A 23,266-nucleotide genomic window follows, 5' to 3' on the forward strand; every position below is an offset into this window, starting at 1 on the left:
AATCAATGGCATCTATTGAACGCTTACTCTTCGCAGAGCACCGTACTGAGTGCCTGGGAGAGTACAATACAAATGAACCGTTATATGCAATCTGCAGTATAAATGAGAAGCAGCATGGCTTAGTGGATAGAGCACAGGCCTGGAAGTCAGGACCTGGGTTCTAATCGCTGCTCCGCCATTTGAATGCTGTGTGACCTTGGACAAGTCACTTAGCTTCTCTGTACCTCGGTTACCTCATCTGTAAAATGGTAAGACTAAGCACCCCATGTAGGACAGGGATTGTGTCCAACCTGATTAGCTTGTATCTACCACAGCGCTTAGTACCGTTCCTGGCATATAAGTCCTTAACAAATATTTTTTTTTTTAAATGATTCTACACTTGCAAGAAAATGACACCAAAATTAAATGGACACTTTCTAATTCTGTGAAGATTGTGAATTGTTTTCTGGAGTTTAGAATAACAAAAAGTGGGCAGCAGAATTTAAACCTTGTCCTTAAAGGATAGACAATCTTGGGCCCCAACCAAGCATCCCAAAAGCCTTTTTCAGTAATAGGAAAATGATTCCTTCAAAGAGAAACCATCCCCAATAGGTGCTCAGTAAATACAATTGATTGGCTGATTGATCTAAATATCAAGGAATCTCTAAGGCATTTTCCCTTTGCTAGGCTTTAATAATGTTGGTATTTGTTAAGCGCTTACTATGTGCTGAGCACTGTTCTAAGCGCTGGGGTAGACAAAGGGGAATCAGGTTGCCCGCTGCTTTGTGTTCTGTTGAATCGGGCACTGGTTGGGAGACAGAAAAATTCAAGTTTGTTACTGGTTGTTAATAATAATAATAATGTTGGTATTTGTTAAGCGCTTACTATGTGCAAAGCACTGTTCTAAGCGCTGGGGTAGACACAGGGGAATCAGGTTGTCCCACGTGGGGCTCACAGTCTTCATCCCCATTTTACAGATGAGGTAACTGAGGCACCGAGAAGTTAAGTGACTTGCCTAAAGTCACACAGCTGACAAATGGCCGAGCGGGATTTGAACCCATGACCTCTGACTCCAAAGCCCGTGCTCTTTCCACTGAGCCACGCTGCTTCTCAGCGTGCTTCTCAGTTGTTCTCCTAGCTTGCTCAATTTTGAACATGACTTAGTTTCCTCATCTGTAAAATTTAAATTTTCAATCCCTATCCCTCCCATGTGTTTTGTAGGAGTAGTGTGAGGATTATGTAAAGGTTTTTGTAAAGATGAGTTGGATGGAAGGAGGGTACTATAATCAATTTTCATCCTTACAAACTGTGTAATAGCCATCCTGCCACGTCAGTTTCGGCGTAACACATTTTCAGATTAGCAAATGCAATTGAAGTGTGTGTTAGTCATTTGTATTAGCTAATATTATGTACTAGCGAAATCAATGATGAAAATAGCTTCAGCATTTGGAATAGAAAGACATGACAAAAACTAAGACAAGAAATTAACTGCCAATTACAGTCTTTTAATTTAACACAGGAAGTGTGTGATATATAGCATATTGATTTTATTGATCCATTTTGGAACATTAGAAGACTGATAGAAGAAATGGCTTCTATTTGCATGATGAGAGCTTTAAAATATTTACAAACTCAGCCTGGATATGTGACCTTTTGCACTGTACATTTAGTTTTAGTTTGTTAACATTAATATATTGACCAGGTGTTCAAGCAGGTTTGCAAATATTGAAGTCTCACAGCTTGTGTTACACAAAATGTCTTTCTGTATCCACAACACCTGCCAGAACAAAAAGACAGTAAAAATAGAATTTGTATGCAAGATGTGTGTGTTCAAATGCCAAGCATCATACACACAAGCACACAAATATATATACACAAGCATTGTATATATATCAATAATTTTAGTCTAAACGTTTTGAGTTGTTGAGACCCTTTTGCAGCATAAGGAGTTTGATTTTCAACACAACATGGAAATCCAGAGAAAGATTCCGTGTTCATTTCTTTTCCTACTGCCGCTTCAGCACTTCCACGTCTCTTAAGCACTTGGGAACTCGCCCCGCCCTCTGCCCCTTACCTCGTGTACCATTTTGCACGTCTTTACACTTGGTTGCTCCTACTTGCCTAGTTTAATTTAGTGTCTGTCTTTCCCACTCTCTTGTAAACTCCTTAAGTGCAGGTTTATGTCCACTCTCCATTGTACTCCTCCAAGTGCTTAGTTGAAATGCACAGGGTGGAAGCACACCGTAAATAGTATTGATGCTCAGTTTACTGACCAAGGGTTGCCTAATTTTTGAAGAAGTAAAACACTAATTAAAGCTAATGGAATTTCTTTAATGTAACAACGATGAATGATTAAGTTTGTTGCCTGAATCGAAGTGTAAAGATTATGTGCATACTCAACCAATTTCATTTTTCTCGACTGATTTTTATGTTGCCATTAACTTCAACTAATAGCCAGGCTGGGCTACTTAAAAGTGAGTGAGCCTGTTGCTAAACATCGGTGTTTTATGTAGAAAAAGAGCCTGATAAAAGTGTTGTTATGTCTTGGGAAGCGATCCAGGATGTAGTGGAACCCCTCTTAGAGTAGTGGGAGCATCCCATAATTGTCATTTGTTCTTTCTCTAAAGAGGCTTAGTTTGATAGAGTATCTTCTGGGCTGCTCTCATTTGGCTATTTAGAGATTTCACATAGGTTGTGGACACTTTGCTCATGGAATCGTGTGGGTTATTTTTTCTCTTATTATATCTTGTTGTGTTTTTAAGAATTTAGGTATGATGGCCCTGTCCAAGTAAAAAATGTATTAATGGACTGCATTTTACCCACTGCAGTTTAAACCAGTCAGCAGTATATGAAGAAAGCATCATTTTTTTTATTCCTGGATTCACTGGGAATCTCTACTAGGCATGGGCTACTTTACAAGTGAGAAGTCTCACTTGTAAAGTTGCTACCTGACCCCTACTCTTGATCATCTAATTTTCCTCTTTTAGGAATATGTAAAATAGACAAGCACCCTCTCAGTTAGGGAAGATCAACATACGCATGATATTTAACTACATTTCTAACATTAAATCTTAAGGGTGAATTCATTGACTGAACAATTAATACCTGAAAATCAGAAGATCCTTCAGTTTGTTATTTAATAGAGCATATTTAATTACATCAGCTCCCTCTTCTGTCTGGTTTTGCAGTGAAGTCATATCCTGTCTTGAGGCCAAAAATCTTTTGCCACACTGATTATGATCTAAGAAGATGCAGCTTTATATTTTCTTTGTATGGAACAAAGAGAAAAAGCTAACAAGAGAAAAAAGCATTTAAATACAATTTTTGGAATCAAAAAAAACAAAGCAAGCCTACATATGCTATTTGAAATGCAAACTGGAGTCTAAGTCCTTTAAGAAGAAATCATATTTTCTAGAACAAATAGGATATTGTTGCCACATCTCTCTTTTACCCACTACCTGACTCCCTCATTTTCTTTACTCACTGGTGTCTTTTATTTTAAGTTTCTTTAAGTAGGTTTACAGTAGTATTCTTCTAAGTCATAAATTATTACTTTTTTTCCAGTCAGAAACCCTCCATCAGCAATTAGTAACATGGAAAAAAGATTATTAAACATTTCTTAAATATTTAATAACGTTTGGTCTGGTTTTCCTGAAAGCGTAAGAAGATGGATCTGATTTAATTTAGTTGGTAAAGCCATTAACAGTGCAGGGCTGATCACCTAGGAGAGAAGGGAGTAGAATTTCTGTCTCTAGGCCTCATGACAGATATTTTAAGGACAGTGTCACCTGAAGTGTACTTCCTCCCACTGGTGGGATCATGTGTGTCCATATCTGGTCAGTGTGTATGTAGATTGAACATACATTGTATAACTTAAATGCCAAAAAGGCTTTTTCTTTTGCTTAAATTAGTTTATGCTTAAAAATCAGTAATTCTATATGGCGTATAATGGTGTATATTTACTACATAAAATCCAACTTTAAGCAGCGTGCCCAATGAAAAGAGCACAGTTCTGGAAGTCAGAGGGCCTGAGTTCTAATCCTGGTTCTGCCAGTTGCTTCCTGTGTAACCTTTTGCAAGTCACTTAACTCCTATGTGCCAATTTCTTCAATTGTAAATGGGGATTAAATACCTGTTCTCCATCTTACCTAAACTGAGAGCTACATGTAGAACAGGGACTGGGCCCAACTTGATTGACTTTATCTACCCCAGTGATTAGAACAGTGCTAAGCAAGACATGTAGAAAGCGTTTAACCAGTATAATTCATCATAATATGATGACTCTCAAGACTTCCAAAAATTAGTGATTCTGTAACCCCATGTTGTTTGATCGGGGTTCTGTACCCCAAGGCTTAGTTTAGTGCACATAGTAAGTGCTTAACAAATACCCCATTCTTACCTTTAAATAAAGTTACCTGGTCAAATCTGTAATTAATTGGGAGCTTTAGAAGTTTTTGAGAATAGAAAAAAATATGACTAACCCCCACAGTTTATATACATTAATGACACCTCTTCCCCAAGTTGGGGTGTGGGGAGAAAAAGTGCTTATGTCCATAAACACTCAAGTGTTATTCTCATTTTAGGACTAAAGATTTTGTTCATGATTAACAGAATAGTGGTATTTTAGCTCAGGTATTTCCCCAGATCCTGCGTGGATTTCATTTTCTCAGATGTTTTTGTGTGAAACTGTTTTATTTCTATGTGAAGCGTGATTGGTTCTCCTTAAGAAAAACAATGAGAAATGAGAAAATGAGAAACAAAAAAACAATTGTCTCCCCCGATTAGACTGTGAGCCCGTCACTGGGCAGGGATTGTCTCTCTCTGTTGCTGTATTGTACATTCCAAGCGCTTAATACAGTGCTATGCACATAGTAAGTGCTCAATAAATACTATTGAATGAATGGATGAACAAGAATGCCAGTTTTTTTTCAGAAATGTGTAATGTTGAGCATTGTTTTATGCAGTCAATATAATTCTTCTTCCAAAATCAGCTGTCTTGATTTTAATTTGACTTAAAATTTCCTGATAGTAGCATCTATAGCTCTTTTCACAAGTACAAGCTTGTAATCATATTCAATTTTGCCTAAAGTTTCATATTAATTATGCCTATATGCTTCTAATCAGTTTTGTGTCCAAGTTCAGTGATACAATTACCTGTCAAGATTTTATGTTGTGTGTGTTATATTTAATCTCCCTAAAATTTTCCTCTGCTCTAGGGGAAAGAAGATTCCTTTTTAATCTCTCTATAACGTACGGTGTGGCACTTATTAGGTATAGAGTGAAATGTGAAAATGGAATGTCTAAGCAAATAGATTTGTATGGCTCAGTATGCTAATAGCATACATCTGTTAAACCACTCTCCGGTTGTAAATGTACTTCTTAATGGGTATTCACTACCTTTGCTTTCATAGATAGGTTAAGATTTGGTAGTTCTTTGTATTTTTCTCTTTTTCGCCAGTAGTTAATTCCAAAGGCATTCATTCTGTAGTAGGGGAAATTGATAGTAGTAACTTAATAACGGTGGTATTTGTTATGCACTTCCATGTCAAGTACCATATTAAAAAACTGAGGTAGTCATAATCAGATCAGCTACAGTCCCTGCCCCATGTGAAGCTTAAGGCCTAAGAAGGAGGGAGAACAGGTACTTAAGCCCCATTTTACAAGTGAAGAAACTGAGGTACTCATGATTTAATTGATTTTCCCAAGGTCACCCAGCAGGCAGTGGCTGAGCCAGGATACTAAGACCTTATTGTGTATAGAGCACAGTATTAAGTGCAGGTAAGTACTTAACTGGCACCACAGTAATTCACAGGTAGGAATTACACAGTGTCCCTGATCCTCAGGGAGCTCAGAATCTAAATATATAAGTTGGGGAGAGGGACAGACCCACGAGGAGAGAAGAAGCGTCAAACTGAGGCAACATAAAGCCATGGACAGATACCCCAAATAAAAACCAGAGTCTATAGGGTACTGTCGCTTCAGGAGCACAATTTCAGGTTCTTTGTGGAGTCCAACAATCACAACCACAGCCATAGTGCCACTACAGTAGCAACTGCCAACCTTCCCTAGGTTTTGCAGTCTGTGAGCTGTACTGCTGTTCTCTTACCTGCAAGGCAGATCGGCATGGAGGTTTCTCGGTGACACGGAGGAGGACTAGGGTGGGATCCCAGAGAGACATTGTGGCAGACCAGGCGAGGAGGACGAAGCCAACAGTCATAGGAGTCGCGATGGGAAGACAAGAAGTTCCAGTGGAGAGAGAGAGGCCGAGGGGCAGACTGCTCCCCATACCCCGCCTGGCGTGCACAGGACTTGTAGGGAGCGAGGCCTTGGGAGTTGCGATGGAGGGCCAGCAGTTACTGGTTGATTGGAATCTTCAAGCAGAATAGACACTTTTGTCTAACTGGCAGAAAAGCCTTTTTGAATAGTCTTTCTGTTAAACTATTGTAATCAAATTTCTTTATTTCATATTTTAGCAGAAATTCAGAAGGAAAAGGAGAATTCAGTGAGGGCTGCGTATTTCAGTTATACAAATAGGTATCAAAACTAATCTAAAATTATTACACTAAAGAGTATACAATGTTTAAAGGATTTTTGTGTCTTCATAGTACTTTTCTCCTGGCAGAGACTTGACTTGGATTTTTGTATCATTTCAACATAACCAGAAACGTTTTTATTTCTGCAGTTTAAAGCGAAACTAGTTTTTTTTGCAACAGCATATTTACGTTCTGCGAACCCAGGTTTTTTGCAGTAGAATATTTACACTTGCACTAGTTCCATTAGCTGCTGAATCTGTTCCATTTATATGGAACAAACCAAAGAATTGGAAGTATCTTAGTATGTCACTAGAGTAGAAAACACATTAAATCATTTTGACAGCAAAATGAAATTTTAAATGGAATTTAACATTGTTGGAGTACCATGACGTGAAGTCAGTCTTTAAAAGAATTCACATGAATGGCAGTTGAATGTAAATTTGTATGTGAAATGTAACTTCGAGTTCTAATTAGTATGATTATTTTTATGAATTCCAGGTATTATTTGAATGAAATAGTTTATAATTGTAGGGCTTAGCGAGGATTGAAAAAATTTCACCGGCTAATTTGCTCGAGGTCCTTCCCACATACCCCGAACATAGGATGTTTGCCATCAGTGGGGAGGTTAGAGGGTGTAAGATGTGTTTGATCCATCATCAGCGTATTTTAAAAACCCACTTAAAATCCTCCAAACACCTCAAGTGAGTGTACAGCCTCTGTGATGATTTATGATTACCGTATAACCCTTGGGGTCTTCCCTGAGTTGCATTTGAAGTAATCCTCAGGACTGTAAGGTCGCTGTAGGCAAGTAACAGTTCTACCAACTCTATTTTATTGTACCCTCCCAAGTGCTGATACAATGCCCTGCACACAGTGAGTGTTCAATAAATGCGAGAAATGCGATCAGTTGAAATCAGTAAATGCCAACCAAGTAACATTTTGTATTTAGACTTTTGGCCAGACAAGTGAATCCAGTTCTTCCATGAGCCTACTTAGATGATTGTCCCAAGAACTAATGAGCTGATGAAATCATTGGATCGTAAATTCCTTCATTAGCTTGCAGAAAGCCTTGAGCGCAGGGACCGGGCCTTTACCGTATTTCCCTCAGGCACAAAAGCAATAACAATAATAATAATGTTGGTATCTGTTAAGCGCTTACTATATGCAGAGCCCTGTTCTAAGTGCTGGCGTAGATACAGGGTAATCAGGTTGTCCCGCGTGGGGCTCAGAGTTTTTAATCTCCATTTTACAGATGAGGGAACTGAGGCACAGAGAAGTTAAGTGACTTGCCCACAGTCACACAGCTGACAAGTGGCAGAGCCGGGATTCGAACCCATGACCTCTGACTCCCAAGCCGGGGCTCTTTCCACTGAGCCATGCTGTAGTGCTGTGTACATTAAGAGGTGCTCAATAAATGCTGTTGATATGTGATCCCCCTCTAGTGGCCGATTTCATTTTCTCCAAATTGTAATAGCTCCATTCTGAGCTCGCTCAAATGTCTTTTGAAACGAAAGTGCTGATTTATGAACTTTTCTAATACCATCCCTGCAAAGCATACTCAATTGTTATGTCTGCGTGCTTAAAATCATGAGGGAGTCTTGTTCTCGACTCACCCACGTTACAGAGAATAATAATGAGGGTATTTTTTGAAACACTTACTGCGTGCCAGGCGCTGTACTAAGCGCTGGGAAGCACACGGGGTAGACAGCCCGGTCAGCATCCTGACTCCCTCATGCACGTGTACCACCCGACAGCACAGTGGCACGCTGTCAGAAGCACCCGCTCCAATTCTAACCAGACATTAAGGAAGAACTGTGGCTATCCATTTTTGAAGGGGTTAAAATCCAAGGAATCACTTACCCTATTTATTTTGTTAATGAGGTGTACATCCCCTTGATTCTATTTTTCATGATTATGTTGTCTTGTTTTTGTCCGTCTGTCTCCCCCGATTAGACTGTAAGCCCGTCACTGGGCAGGGATTGTCTCTATCTGTTGCCGAATTGGACATTCCAAGCGTTTTCCAAGTGGTCTGCACATAGTAAGCGCTCATTAAATACTATCGAATGAATTAACCTGCGAGAAATGCTTGTATTTATGAAAGCAACTAAGACAACCTTTATCCGTATTTGCTACAGTTAGAGAGGCGAGTGTTGTCTCTGCAGGTTATGGTTTTGTTCTTAGAAAATAAGATGAATCGACACCCTTCGATATCACTCTTATGTGGCCTTTTAAAAGAATGTCTATTTGCGAGTGTCTTTATAGTGAGTTCCAATTCACTAAACAAAAAGTTATTCATCGGTCACCTCAACACATGCTTGTCATTCCTTTTAAAAGACGTGAACAAAACCTCCTTTTAGTGAGCTAAAACTAACCTTTCAATTTCATCATATTAAGGATTTACAATATTGATATTCTTGTAGACTTAGTACAGTCAAGCCCTGTTCCCCTCGCAGGTTTAAATTCTGTTTGAACCTGTACGGTACAATTGAACTCTTGAGAAAGGGGAAGCAAGGAACTGTATATGTCTGTAGTAATTTTGCTGCTCTCCTTTTTCTCCGCAGAATGTGAAAACCTTCGCGTCTTCAGATAGTCTAGCCAAGGTCCAAGAAGTAGCAAGCTGGCTTTTGGAAATGAATCAGGAACTGCTGTCTGTGGGCAGCAAGAGACGACGAACTGGAGGCTCTCTAAGAGGTAATGCTTCCTCAAGCCAAGTAGATGAGGAACAGATGAATCGAGTGGTGGAGGAGGAACAGCAGTTAAGACAACAGGAAGAGGAACATATTGTGCGAAACGGCGAGCTTGTTGGGGCAGAGCCTAGACTCAGAGACCAAAATGATTCCCAGCAAGAACAATTAGAAGAAAACAACAATCGGTTTATTGCAGTCGATGAAGAATCCACTGGTAACCAAGAAGACCAAGAGGATGAAGAGGAGCATGCTGGGGAACAAGAGGAAGAGGACGAGGAGGAGGAGGAGGAGATGGACCAGGAGAGTGATGATTTTGATCAGTCTGACGACAGCAGTAGGGAGGATGAACACACAAATAGTAATAGTGTCACAAATTCCAATAGTATCGTGGACTTGCCCATTCACCAGCTCTCCTCTCCATTCTATACAAAGACCACAAAAGTGAGTAAATTCTTTTCATGATTTACACTCTTGCTAATTCAGGGGTCGGGAGACCAAAAATGGTAAACTAAAGGTCTGGACTTCTTGATTCAAAAAACCATGATGTCTAGAACAAACCTGAACAATAAGTACACATTTTCAGCTTTAAGAGTGTTGTAGTTTGGCTAATGAAGTTTGTACATACATAATCAAGAAGGCAGTTTTCAAATTCAATTCAAATTCAAAGCATTAAGTGTAGACTCCTTACAAATGAGATGTAACAAAATACTCTGTGGGACTGGGAGATTTTCTTCTTTCCATTCTTCCCCAGAGGCATACCTCTCAGGCTGTGTAGTACTGTTGGCTGTTGTGGGTCATGCTCTGTATAAATAATGAAGAACTTTCCTTCATCTTCAGAAGGTGCCCACGGAGGAGACATGCATACAGAATGGGGGGAAAAAAACTCCGTCATCAATATCTATATGTTGTCTAATGTTTCCTTGTCAAGGATATGAGAACTGATGCTGTTTTTGAACAATCTCTTCTGTTGCACGTAAATGGCTTGACTAGAGTCAGAACCTATTTAAGTATTTAGCTGTCGACTTTTCCACCAAAAGAAATTTGTGCCTGCTTAGCCGGTATGAAACTAGAATTTTAAACTGTAGAATGAAGCATCAGTATCCCTTTGCTCTTCCATGATTTTTGAGATTCCTGTTTGATCTTCTATATCTTCTGTGATCTAAAGATTTCTAATGCTCGCTTACACATATACACATGATTATTTTGGAGGACACCTAATTAAATACAGTCGGGATCTTCATCCATTCTGTCCATAAGAAATTCCATATGAATTCCACATGAATGAATAAGAAATTTGTGTGAAATTTCATATTGTTGATTTTAATAAGACTTTGGTAAAATAGTGTCTGATGGAAAAGTTCACAATTCTGAAAGCTTGCAGATATGTTATTGATTTTCTTTAATTTTTGCCCAGAACGACTAATTTTGGTCCAGACAACAAGGAAACAAATGGAAGTGTAAATTATTTACAGTTTAGTGTGCTTTTTAAAAATAAAATTGCCTGAGAACTGCACAGAAATGTGTAGACAACTTCCATTCAGTTGATATCCCAGGATTTAGTGGTTGGATTGACCGTGCTTCCCAACTGAAAGGGGAGAACCGTCCAACAACAACCCACCCACTGTTTTGTCTTTCTTTCCTCGGACACCGTGGGGAAGAGAACACCTTTCCTCTCTTCCTCTGACACCACCAAAGTGAAAGCGTTGTGTTTAAAGGATGTTTTGACGCAGCTTGGCCTAGTAGACAGAGCATGGACCTGGGAGTCAGAGGGACCTGGGTTCTAATCCCGGCTCCTCCACATGTCTGCAGTGGGAACTTGGACAAGTCACTTCACTTCTCCGGGCCTTGGTTCCCTCATTTGTAAAAGGGGAATTAAGATTTTGAGCCCTTTGTGGGACAGGGACTGAGCCCACCCCTTAGTACATTGCCTGGCACATAGTAAGCGCTTAACAAATACCGCAAAAAAAAAATTGGCTGAAAATCAGCACACAACAATATTGTTATTAGGAAGGGAACTTTCCGGAGAGGCAGCCCACTGTTGTTTTCCAGCACCCAAGAAGTGATGCAAGAGAGGTTTTGTACTTTGAGATGGTGCTGCACAGCACAGCCACCATTTCTAAGGTGTGGGGAAGTGGTATATTTTCCCTTCTCCCCTCAGTGAGAGGCAGGGTAAGGCACAGTATATTCTTTGAACATTAAGGTGTCATTGATATCACTTTCACTGATCATCTGTTCAAGTGTACCTGAAAAGGAAGTTAAAAGACCTGGCAGATAAGTCACGACTGAGTACGCCTCTAGACTGACAAGGTGGAAAGCAGTCTCAAGTGAAGGAGGCCTGCCTCTCTTACGGTAGCATCTTGAACCGACTCAACTTAGATCAACGGCCAAGCCACTCTCTGGTTTCTTCTGTTTGCCAAAGTTAGAAGATCCCTGGTCCGCTGCTATGAAACCAAATACCTTTTCATTTCACCCAAGACTCAATTAGCAGCCACTCTGCCGCTATTGCCTTTTATCGTATGGGTCTCAACACAGTGTTCCTGGTGCCTCCGTTACTCAGTCTCTGGTGTATCTCTTTGGATGTATGCACGGGTGTGCACGTGCATCCTTTATTACATGCATTTCTGCATCTCTTTTTAGGCAAGTGTCCATTTTATATTTGCTGCAACCTCTCTATCCCGCTCGATTTCTTTCTCGCTTTCTCTCCCTTGTTTCATTTCACTCTGGGTGTCTGTGAGCCTGTCACCTCAGAGTTTGCCAATCTTATCTTCCAGAGAGGTGACCTAACTGTATGGATTCAGCCTTTACTCCAGAGAATGTAGCGTACTGTCTAAACTACATACCTGGGACAAGAAATGGACTAGCAAACCCCATAAGAAATAGCTGATCCTTAAGAAAATAGAAAAGTGCACTCCTCAAAATGCAACAACTCAATTCAAAAGGGAACCTAAAATGAACAGCGTGAAAGACAAATAATTTAGCCTGAAGAAGATTCAATTACTTTTCTTTTATAGTGTTCATTGTAGGGTCCCTTTTGAATGGTGCAACTAAATGATTTGAACATTTTTGATTGTGGGATGCCTTTGTTCTCTTTTTCCACTAAAAGGTAGTATAGCTCCACGAGTACTCCTCAGTGGGATATTTGGTTTGCTTATTCTTTTAGAAAGCATAAAACTGTGATATGTATTTATTGGAGAAGTCTTTCATTTGAATCTAGCTTTCTTCCTATCTATCCATAATGCTACTACCGTGATCCAAGCAATCAATTACATATATTTATTGAGTGCTCACTAGCCCTCAACATATTCTGCCTTGACTACTGCATCAGCTTCCTCACTAAGCTCCCTGACTCCTCTGTCTCTCCCCTCTTTAGTCCATACTTCATTCTGCTGCCTGGATCATTCTCTCTCTCTCTCTCCACCCTGTTTCCCATTCCCCCACCCCCACCCTTCCATTATGGGCTTCCATCATGGATTGCTGCATGCACATCTATCATTAAGTAGTCAATCAAGCAATGGTATTTATTGAGCACTTTTTGCAGAGCACGGTACTGAGTTTGTAGGAGAGTATTATAGAGCTGGTAGACACATTCCCCGTCCACAAAGAGGTGGTTTTAGTCAAGGAATTTTGGTATCATGTTTGTTTACTGGACACCAGTTTTCTTATTCCTCCTATGGTAATAGTCACTGTTCCTTCCATAATGATGATGATACAGGGGGTATTGTTAGGTGCATAGTATGTGACAAAACTGAAGTATGTAAACTCTGAGGTATATACAGTACAATCAGATGAGACACTAACCCTGTCTTCATGAGGCTCACAATCTAAGGGAGGAAGGAAAACAGGTATCTTATCTCCGTTTTGCAGGTGAGGAAACTGAGGCACACACAAGCTAGGTGACTTGTCCAAGGTCACTCAGAAGGCAAGTATTCAATGATAGCAACTGTGGTATTTGTGAAATATTTACTATGTGCCAAACACCATATTAAGCTATGGGTTAGTTACAAGATAATCAGATAAGACACCATCTCCATCCACACAGGGCTCACAGTGTTAGTGATGGAGAACTGGTATTAGTATCTCAATTTTACAAATGAGATAACTGAGACACAAAATTAGTTACTTGCCCAAAGTCACACTGTAGGCAAATGACAGAGCTAGAATTAGAATGTACTTTCTCTGTCTCCCAGGCTCATGCTCTTACCTCGAAGCTATGATGCTTTCCCGTAATATTCAACAATAGTTAGTGTTTGTTTTGACTAGGGTAAATCATTATATTTTATAAAAATCGGAAGGTTTTAATTTATGTCGAGGGATAGTTAACATTAAAGAAGTGAATCTGCTGTGAATGGGACATAAAACTGGAGAAAGTGACTAACTTAGTCCTTAATAAGATCAATCAATCAGTCAAGGGGATTTATTGAGTAATGACTGTGTGGGGGGACTATACTAAGATCTTGGGAGAGCTTAATACAACAGGGTGGGTAGACATGTTCCCTACCCACAAGGAGCTTATTGTCTAGAGGGGTAAAGCTATAAAGCCCAGGGAGAGCCAATAAAAGTAGAACAATAATTACGATTGCATAGTGGGGTTGAAAAGGGCATTGCTTCTCTAAGGGCCAGGTGGTTCATACATAAAATTGCTGTTAACTTTTCCTCGTCTCCTTTTCATTATTAAACATTATAGCTCATAGAATCATAAAGCTAGAAGGGGCCTCCGGAGGTCATCGGCACAACTACTCCTAAATTATTTAAGTCATCGTTAATCTTCCTTTTTAAGATCTTCAGTTTGGAGATACCTGGTATTCTCTCTCAGTGCTTAAATCACTCTTATACTGGAGATTTCCTCCTTAACTCTTTTCAAACTCTCCTGCCAAAATTTAAACCCATTTTTTCTTATTCTGGCCTGCAGATACAGAACAGGTAGTCATTGTCTTCTTTCAACAATCCTTTGTATACAGTAAAGTCCCACATGGGACAGAGGTTACATTCTTAGAAATGCCATATCTCATGAATCATCGAGACAGTGGGAAATAGAGGGTTAGTTTCTTGATGACTGGAAAGGAAGGACAACGTTACCCATGGAAGCCTAAGGTCTAATGCAGCTCTTAAGGGAAGTTGACTATATCCAGCGGTGGCCCCGGGCATGATTTGAAGTCGACATAGACCGGGGCCTTGAAGTCAGCCAACTCTATTTCCTGAACAAATCAAGAACAGGGAGACCAGGATTAATTGAAATCTGCAAGTATGTTCCAGACCTTGTTTTAGCAATTTTTGCAATATCCCCTTGCCCAAACCCTTAAATAATTGTAAGAAAGTATTAGCACAGACAGTCAAAGGACAGGGTTTCATATGGAATGAGTAGGAGATCCAGATTGACTCTGGCTCCCTCCTGGAGTTCAAGGGAGCAGGGAACTCATTATTAATCCGATCTGCACTACTCAATCAATCAGAGATGTCAAGCTGGTTCCTGGGGGCTTCTGTGTGATTTTCCCAAGAGTCCGCTTAAAATTTAGAAGGTCAAGTCAGATTGATCTAAGTCGCCCGCAGCTGTGTCGTCTGGGCTTATGTCAGGGTATTTTTAGCCAGCCACTTGCCCAGAGAGGAGGCTGCAGGTGAAGGGTTCTTTCTGTCTGGATCTTGAAACCCTTCGAAGGCTGGCCATGTGATCCAAATTGATCCTGGGCCCCTCGCAGCACCACACTCTGGCTCTACTGCCGAACGACTGTCAGCGTCTCCCAAAGCTGCTTTTCTTCATTCAGTCATATGTATTGAGCACTTACTGTGTGCACTTACTGTGTACACTGTACTAAGTACTTGGAAAGTACAATTCGGCAATAGAGACAATCCCCACCCAACGGGCTCACAGTCTAGAAGGGGGGAGACAGACAACAAAACAAACCAATGCAAGTGGACAGGCACCAATAGCATCAATGTAAATAAATAGTATTATAGATATTTACACTGCAACGGAGCTGCAACGAATCAGATTCAATCTAGACCGCACAACCCTCCTTCAGGAAAACTGAAAGAAGGATGGTGGTGATAGTGGTATGTATAAGCCCTTACAATGTGCCAAGCACTGGATTCGATATTAATCGGACTGGGCACAATCCCTGACCCACATGAGGCTCATAGGCTGAGAGAGGGAGAACTGGTACCTTTTTCTCGTATTACAGATGAGGAAACCAAAGCACAGAGAAGTTACCACTGGTCACACAGCAAACAAATGGTGAAGCTCGGGACTATACATCAAGAGTCTCCTGAATTCAAGTCCGGTGCTTTTCCTAAGAGCAGGCTGCTGTTTTTAATGGAATTTGTTAAGCACTTGCTATGTGCCAAACACTGTTCTAAGGCCTGGGATAAGAATAGGTTAACTGGGTCGGACACAGTCCCTGTCCCACATGAGACAGTCTAATTAGGAGAAAGAACAGGTATCCCCATTTTACAGTTGAGGAAACTGAGGCACAGAGAAGTTAAATGACTTGCTCGAGGTCACACAGTAAGCAATTAGCAGAGCCGGAATTAGAACCCAGGTCTTTGTGACCACCCCCCCTCCCCCCCCCAGGCTTGTGCCGCTCATGAATCTCAAGAGTGAAGCCCCATTTCTATATTCTGCCTGGATTGAGTGGGAGGGATTGTGTCTAGCAATTCAGGTGTATTGTACTGGATTGAGTGGGAGATGGGATCAGTTGATTGTGAACCTTCCCAGTACTGGCGCAGGGACCGATCATATCTTCCTGGATCCAAGATATAGCCAGGAACTAATATGGCAGAGGTGTCAAAAGATAAGCCATTTGAAGTTTGTTGGATTCTCAATCACCAGTTTTCCCATCTTCAAATTAAAATAATCTCAATTTCTTAAACTTTCTTTTTGCAATTTTTTTTTAACCCACTACTGGTTTTATTGCTTTTCTCTCCAATCTGGACATTTCTCTCATAATATGGGGATACTCAAGCCGAAATTAAAATAAATGAAAAAATATGCTTTTTTTCAAAGGAAAATGATTCACAGGGTGCTGTTGAGCATCTATTCTGTTCAGAGGACTAGATTGATAATCCTCTTGACAGTAAATGTGGATAATTGATTAAAAATAAAACGTGGAATGATGCTACTGAAACCTAGTTGGAAAATGGCCCCCAGTATATGTAGATCGCATCTGTTCGTCTTGGAAGCTAAGATTTTTTGAAGCAGGTGTATCAGAAGTGCCATGTATGTCTCTGTAAAACAGTAGAGGGCATGGTTAGACCCTTTATTGCTGAGACTACTGCTGAAATTGCTTAATGAATGCCCTCTTCCTTCATTCTTCCTGGGAACTCTTCCTGTCCCTCGTTGTGAGAGTGAGGAACCAATTTAGGAACTGGTTGGGAGCCCATTACACGTCACATTCCCATGGAATCCCGAGATACTCAAATTGGAACTTGTAGGCTCTAATTGCTTTTTACAGAAATTAATTCAAGACTAGTTCTGAGCCCCCTTGTGGGACAGGGACTGTCTGACCTGATTATCTTGGATGTGCCCCAGCCCTTTATTCGCCCCTCCCCAGCCCCACAGTATGTATGTACATATTATAATTGATTTATTTATATTCATATTAATGTCTGTCTATCTCCCCCTCTAGACTGTAAGCTTGTTATGGGCAGGGCATTTATCAGCCAACTCTATTAAGCTCTACTCTCCCAAGTGTTTAGTATAGTGCTGTGCACATAGTATCAAATATTGACTGATTAGAACAGTGCTTGAAACCTAGTAAGCCATTAACAAATGCCATAATGAAATAGCATGAGAAGGCTATTTTTTTTTCTAAATTACACAGAGCAGGAAATATAGGACATATGCTGTTGTTCAACATCTGATTTCAGTTTTGGGGGTCTAGAATGGTTTCTTCCAGAAGACCTTGCTTTGTTGGACCTCTGCGTAAAGAACTGAAGGGTGAATTTCCAGAAATGACCATCGACAGTGTAGCCTTGGAGAGTGTTGGGTGGCAGGTCTGCTCAGTCAGTCAATGGTGTTGATTGAGCGCTTACTGTGTGCAGAACACTGTACAAAAATCTTGGGAAAGTACAATTCAACAGAGTTGGTAGACACGATCCCTGCCCACAGGAGCTTGCTTGATAAGCTTAGTGTAAAGAGTGACTTTTTATTTGTATTATCCTATGTTTGTATTTCACTGCCTTGCTGTTAGCCTAACTACCCTTACATAAAACACCATGGAGATAAATTGTTGAAAAGCCCAAGGAAAACTATTTCTCCAGGCGTGGTTGCCTATCCCAGCTCCCAGTTTTCCAAGTTCTATTTACTAGCACGACCATATGAACCACAAAGATTACGTGCTATAGGTGACTATTGAATTCTCTGACAACTCCCATTTTGAACCCTACTATGTGCAAATTTATAAGTATTAAAAATAATCCCTTATGTCTAATTACAAGGTCTCAAGTATTTTTAATAGTTGCATTGTCTAATTTTCTCTTTAGCCAGATAATGTGCATATATAGCAGGAACTAATTATCACTGTAAGCATTTCAAAATATTCTTAAGCGATATTTCCTTAACCTGGCAAAGCTACTGAAGATCAGAAATAAATTGAAGCTCTTGCTATCTAGTTTACTGCCTTATTGATTATACTACCCTGTGTTTGCCAGAGAATATAACTCCCTATTTTTGAAAAGAAATAATGGTCTGTCATATAGAAGCAGCATTATTAACTTCGCTATCCTGCTTCTTATTATTCTTCTCATAAATTTACAAATTTCCCAGCTAGCTCAAAGGACAGATTGTGACCGCAGTCCACCAGAGTGAAATAGTGCCCAAACACCATTTGATCAGTTGCTTTGGCATCCTATGGCGCAACCTTATGTGGGCAGGGAAAGGGTCTGTTTTATTGTTGTACTGTCCCAAATGCTTAGTACAGTGCTCTGCACACAGTAAGCGCTCAATGAATATGATTGATGGATTGATTAGCCACTCGGTTCCCAACAGGTATGGAGGATGGGGCCAGGTGTGTCACGTGACCTAGCTCCTGGTGAGACTGGAAAGGCCTCTGGACCAGATCCATAGGGGAGGGATTCAACAGTCACCTCTGCTGACGAGGCCGCCTTTCTTATGCCTTTCTTTTTCTAAATCCATGTCTAACTGTGTCAGTTGAGAATGTAGGCACCAATCTTTTCTGATTTGAACTTCATTTTCTAGTTGCATTATTTTGATTTTTTTTTTTTTTTGGTCTTACCAAGTTGTGTAGATGTTTGGGGACCATTTTAATCATGCAGTTATTCAGTAGTGTTTATGGGGCACTCACTGTGTGCCGAGTACTGTACTAAGAATTTGCCAGAGTACAGTACAAAAGAGTTGGTAGATGTGATCCCTGCCCACATGGAGCTTACAGTCTAGGTGGGGAAGCAGACATTAAAATAAATTACAGAAAGGCAAAGTATGAGGATATGTACATAAGTGCTATGGGGCTGGAGGTGCGGTGAATGTCAAGTACTTAGGTCCAAGTGCATAGGCGGCAAAGAAGGGAGAATGGGGAGGGGAGTGTGAAGGTGGTTCACCTTTCTTGAACCCCTCTATTTCTGTCTGTAATGGTTTTCAAGAGTTCAGTTTCTGAACGAAGGAAGAAAGAGTATGCTTCCTTAATGCTGACTTTGACAGACGTAAATGTGGGGCACTACAATATTCACCCAAGCATTAGATTTCATTGTAAGCCAATAGAATGTAGCTACCGTATTCGTAATACAGTACAAACAATCTTTAAACTATAGGTTTACCCTCAAGCCAGGTTTAAAAAATACCATCTTTGACTCTTTTTTTTTTTAGTTTGGCATTTCTAAAGAAAATCGTAACATCACTTTATCCTTAGGTTAAATAAAAGCTTGTAAATCAATTTTGGAGATTGGTAAGCCCAGTATTTTACAGTAGTTTATTCACTTGTATTTCCATTAGGCACCCAAGAGCTTATTCAGATATATCACTAAAAACTGTCTTTCTCCATCCAAACTACTACATTGATCGAAGCACTTATCTAATTTCGCCTTGACCACTGCATCAGCCTTCTCGCTGACCTCCCTGCCACCTGTCTCTTCTTCACTCCAGTCCTTACCTCATTTCGATGTACAGATCGTTTTTCTAAAAATAGTGAGGTCCACATCTCCCCACTCATCAGGAACCTCCAGCGTTTGTCCATCCATTGCCACATCAAACAAACCACCGGTTTTAAAGCACTCAGTCTGCTCAGTCTTGCTTTCCTTTACCTCGCTGATTCCCTACTTCACCTGTCTCCATATTTCACTCCCAAAATGCCAACTTCTTCACTGTACCTTGATCTCATCTACCTGGTCACCAAACTCCCTTGCCTATGACTACCCTCTGGCCTGGAATTCCCTCTACCTCCATATATGCCCGACTACCACTCTCCCCACTTTAAAAGCCTTATTTAAAATCACATCTTTAAGAGGCCTTCCCTGATTAAGGCCTCTTTTCCCCCACCCCCTCCCTTCTGCATCGCCTACGGAATTGGATTTCTACCCTTTAAGACTTGATATTCAGCCACCCTCAGCCTCACACTTATGTACATATCTGTACTTTATTAATATAAACATCTGTATCTCCCTGTAGCCTGTAAGCTACTAACTCTGTTGTATTCTCCCAAGCACTTAGTACAGTGCTCTGCCCACAGTAGGTGCTCAATAAGTACGATTGATTGATCATTTGTTCCTTATTATACATAGGAGTTTGAGTTTTGTTTTTATTAAATTTCTAACTAATGATGGCAGCCCCGGTTGCCAAGTTTGGTGGGGGGTGGAGGCTCCTTATGGGCAGGGAATGTTCCTGTTTATAGTTATACTCTTCCGAGTGGTTAGTGCAGTGCTTTGCACACGGTAAGCGCTCAATGAATGCAGTTGAATGAATTGAAGAAAGATGGGAAGTGGCGGTTGACAAGCAGCCTCTGAATTAAGATGCCAGCATTCAGCCCGGGGTCTTGGGGTAGAGGAAATTGTCAGAGGTGGAGCCGTGACTGTTGGCTCTTTAGTTCCCAGTAGAGTCTGGAGGTTGGGCCGCCACCCCCTGCTGCCCAAAACACCTGTTCCAGGACTTTTCCATATGCCAGAGCCGAGTTCCAGACAGTTCTAGCATACTTAGAGCTAGTTGTGTGACCCCGGGCTTGGGAGTCAGAGGATGTGAGTTCTAATCCCGGATCTACCACTTGTCTGCTGTGTGACCTTCGGCAAGTCGCGTAACTTCTCTGTGCCTCAGTTACCTCATCTGTAAAGTGGGGATTGAGATTGTGAGCCCCTCATGGGACAACCTGATCACCTTGTATCTACCCCAGTGCTTAGAACAGTGCTTGGCATGTAGTAAGCGCTTAAATTCTGTAATTATTATTATTACTATCCTTATGCTGAATTTCTCTAACAATTCTAATTGATCATAACACTTTTCAGAAGTGGAAAGGATGTCTATTTTCTTATTTCCAAAACCCTTCAGTCATTTATTGAGTGCTTGTTGTGTGAAGACCACTGTACACGTGAATACAAATGCAAAAACAAAAGTTAATTTGCTCGGAGCATACACACAACTTATGAAAAGATTTGGATGCTATAAACGTAGCCAGAAAGGCTTGTCAAGTTATCTGGACTTTAAGAAAAGAAGAGCTAGGACCTGTTTATTCTACCTCTAGCTTCAAGTAGACTGTGATCTTGGAAAATTGTAAATTGACATACCATAGCTTCACAATTCTACAAAGCCGCTGCCCACCAAGAATTCTAAGAATCTCCCCATGAGAGGAAAGAGGACACACCCTATTGATTTTCTCTTACCTCCCCACACTTCCTCTTCAAGTAGTCTGATTGGTCCATGCCCAAAGTTCTTAATTTAGCCTTTTAAAAATCTGGCCCACATGTTCTTTGGTACACAAATTAAATAATGGAGTCAGCACGAAGTAGGGCTAGGCTCCTGAGATCTCACTTTCCATAGGTTTAGAAATTATTTGAAAAATTCAGTATTTAAACTATATGAGGAAAGGAGAGGGGAGGTTAGAAGCCTCTTGCTCTTATGTTTTCCAAATGTCAGACTTTTAAGTGTTTACTCTGTGCCAGGCACTGTACTAAGCACTGGGTAGACAGAAGGAAATCGAGTTGGACACAGTCTCTGTCCAGCATAAAGCTCACAGTCTTAATCCCCCACTATTATACCATATCCCCCAAACCATAAATTCTGGCCCCAGTTTCTTTCATATGAGGAAAATATTTTTGGTAGTTAGAACTAATGAGTGGTGTTATTTATGGGAAAACAAAGGGAAAAAGAGATTGTCCTTATATCCACAGATAGGCTCTTAGAAAGTAAGTTAACATTGATAGTGTTGTTTGTCAGCAATGACCAAGAATGTTGATCCTAAAGCATTCTTTGCTTTTTTCTAAAATGCAGACGTTCTTCACTTTACATATCTTGATTGATAATAATAGCCGTGTGCCCTTTTGTTAGCATGCTATTAACCAGCTGAGAAGGATTAGGTAGATTAATTTGTGGATGCCAATGTAACAGTTGGCTGCATCACATTTTCTAGATAATACAGAGCTTAGAATTGTAATATGAAAATGATGTATAATTTTATTATCTCCCTTAGAAGGTGGTTTCGCTCTTACCTTTGTCTGACACCTTATATATGCTCATTTTCTGCATTCTCTTTTTAAGTAGGATGAACTCTGATCATGTGCGGGATTGCGGACGTGTAAGGACCTACCTATTTTGTAATGTTTTATGGTTGAGGATCTTGAAAATTAAATTAAAGGCAAAGAAAAAGGACAGCATGGGGTTTTTTTGTAGAAAAAAAAATCATCATTGATACACCACTAAAACCTGAAATTATTTTGTTTCCCCTCTTGAAGGTTTTTTCCGTTTTGCCATGAAAAGGGAAAGAAATGTTGTAAGACAAAGGTGATTGAATTTTCTGTAGTCCTTTCTAATAAGCATTTGAGTTTTCTAAAACTGAGGTATTAAAAGGCACATTTTAATTCCACTAATGTTGCCTCTAAATTTCAGGTTATTTTATATAAATTTATTCATATGAATTCATAATTCTAGACTGTAAACTCATTGTGGTCAGGGAATGTTTCTGTTTGTTGTTATATTGTACTCTCCCAAGCGCTTAATTCAGGGCTGTGCATATAGTAAACACTCAATAAATATGATTAACTGAATGACTGACATAAAAATGGGGAGTTTTTTGCTGAAAATTGTATGTAGTGTTTGGAAAAATTGGTTTAATATAAGTTTAGAATTCATATTTGCATCAGAATAATATTGCTACACTCAAACCATTTGCTGCTCTTTAATTTTCCATGGACTTGCTAAACTTGGTGTTACCAGTTAAAATAATTGTTGTAAAACCAGTATAACTAAAATATCTATTGTTTAATCTCATTCTTGTCATAGTTGAAAAGAAAGGTGTATCCGCAATATAAATAAATAATCATCCACTGGATTCTTGGAGAGCAGCTGTGTCAGTCATTTATAACAGCTGGTGCAACCCTGCAAAGGCTAGAAAGTGAAACCTAATCATGAGGCTAGGCATGTTACAGAGAATCTGGCTTGCCTAGGCATTTCTGGAATATTTGTAAAATTCAAGATGATGCATTTGGATTTATGTGTCATCTAAAGTATTTCATTAAATGTTAATAAGAGGAGAAATCATTTGAAGCTATGCTGGTTTTATAGGGAACACATGCTGGGGAAATAGAAAATTAAGCCTAGATAGTGGAACCAGATAATTATTGTTTTTATTTTTTGCCTGAGATATTTTATCAATTTAATTTTTAAAAAAATTTTCTGCAGATTTACCTAAGATATACCTACAGATTACCTAAGACCAAATCTATATCATTTTCACAGTGAGGCTTCCATATTTTTGCAAGTGTAGAATTTTAAGAGATCATTTACAAAATGAACAGTTCTTTCTCTACGTAGAGTTCTGAAATTTAAAATATTGTTTTCCTCAATTTGAGAGACTAGAAGATTAAACAGATTAAAATTACATAATTTCCGGAGGGAGGAAAATATCCGTAGTTAGTTTA

At 39.9% G+C, this 23,266-nt stretch overlaps 1 protein-coding gene and 1 long non-coding RNA gene across 7 annotated transcripts in view; one reads left to right on the forward strand and one right to left on the reverse strand.

The window, feature by feature from the left end:
• FBXW7 (F-box and WD repeat domain containing 7) overlaps positions 1–23,266 on the forward strand; it is a 217,178-nt gene that overhangs the window by 108,007 nt on the left and 85,905 nt on the right. For all 6 annotated transcript variants that reach the window (XM_029076398.2, XM_039913749.1, XM_039913750.1 and 3 more), the window contains one exon: positions 9,074–9,640. In XM_029076398.2, coding sequence (XP_028932231.1) covers positions 9,074–9,640 — 567 coding nt within the window. The remainder of the gene's footprint in view (positions 1–9,073; positions 9,641–23,266) is intronic.
• On the reverse strand, positions 1,469–6,335 carry LOC120638736. Its single transcript, XR_005660634.1, has 3 exons — positions 6,086–6,335; positions 3,085–3,270; positions 1,469–1,756 (listed from the first exon to the last, which is right to left on the reverse strand). It is a non-coding gene; the product is annotated as an uncharacterized LOC120638736 (long non-coding RNA).

This window comes from Ornithorhynchus anatinus, chromosome 12 (assembly GCF_004115215.2).
Source record: "Ornithorhynchus anatinus isolate Pmale09 chromosome 12, mOrnAna1.pri.v4, whole genome shotgun sequence".
Lineage (NCBI taxonomy): Eukaryota > Metazoa > Chordata > Mammalia > Monotremata > Ornithorhynchidae > Ornithorhynchus > Ornithorhynchus anatinus.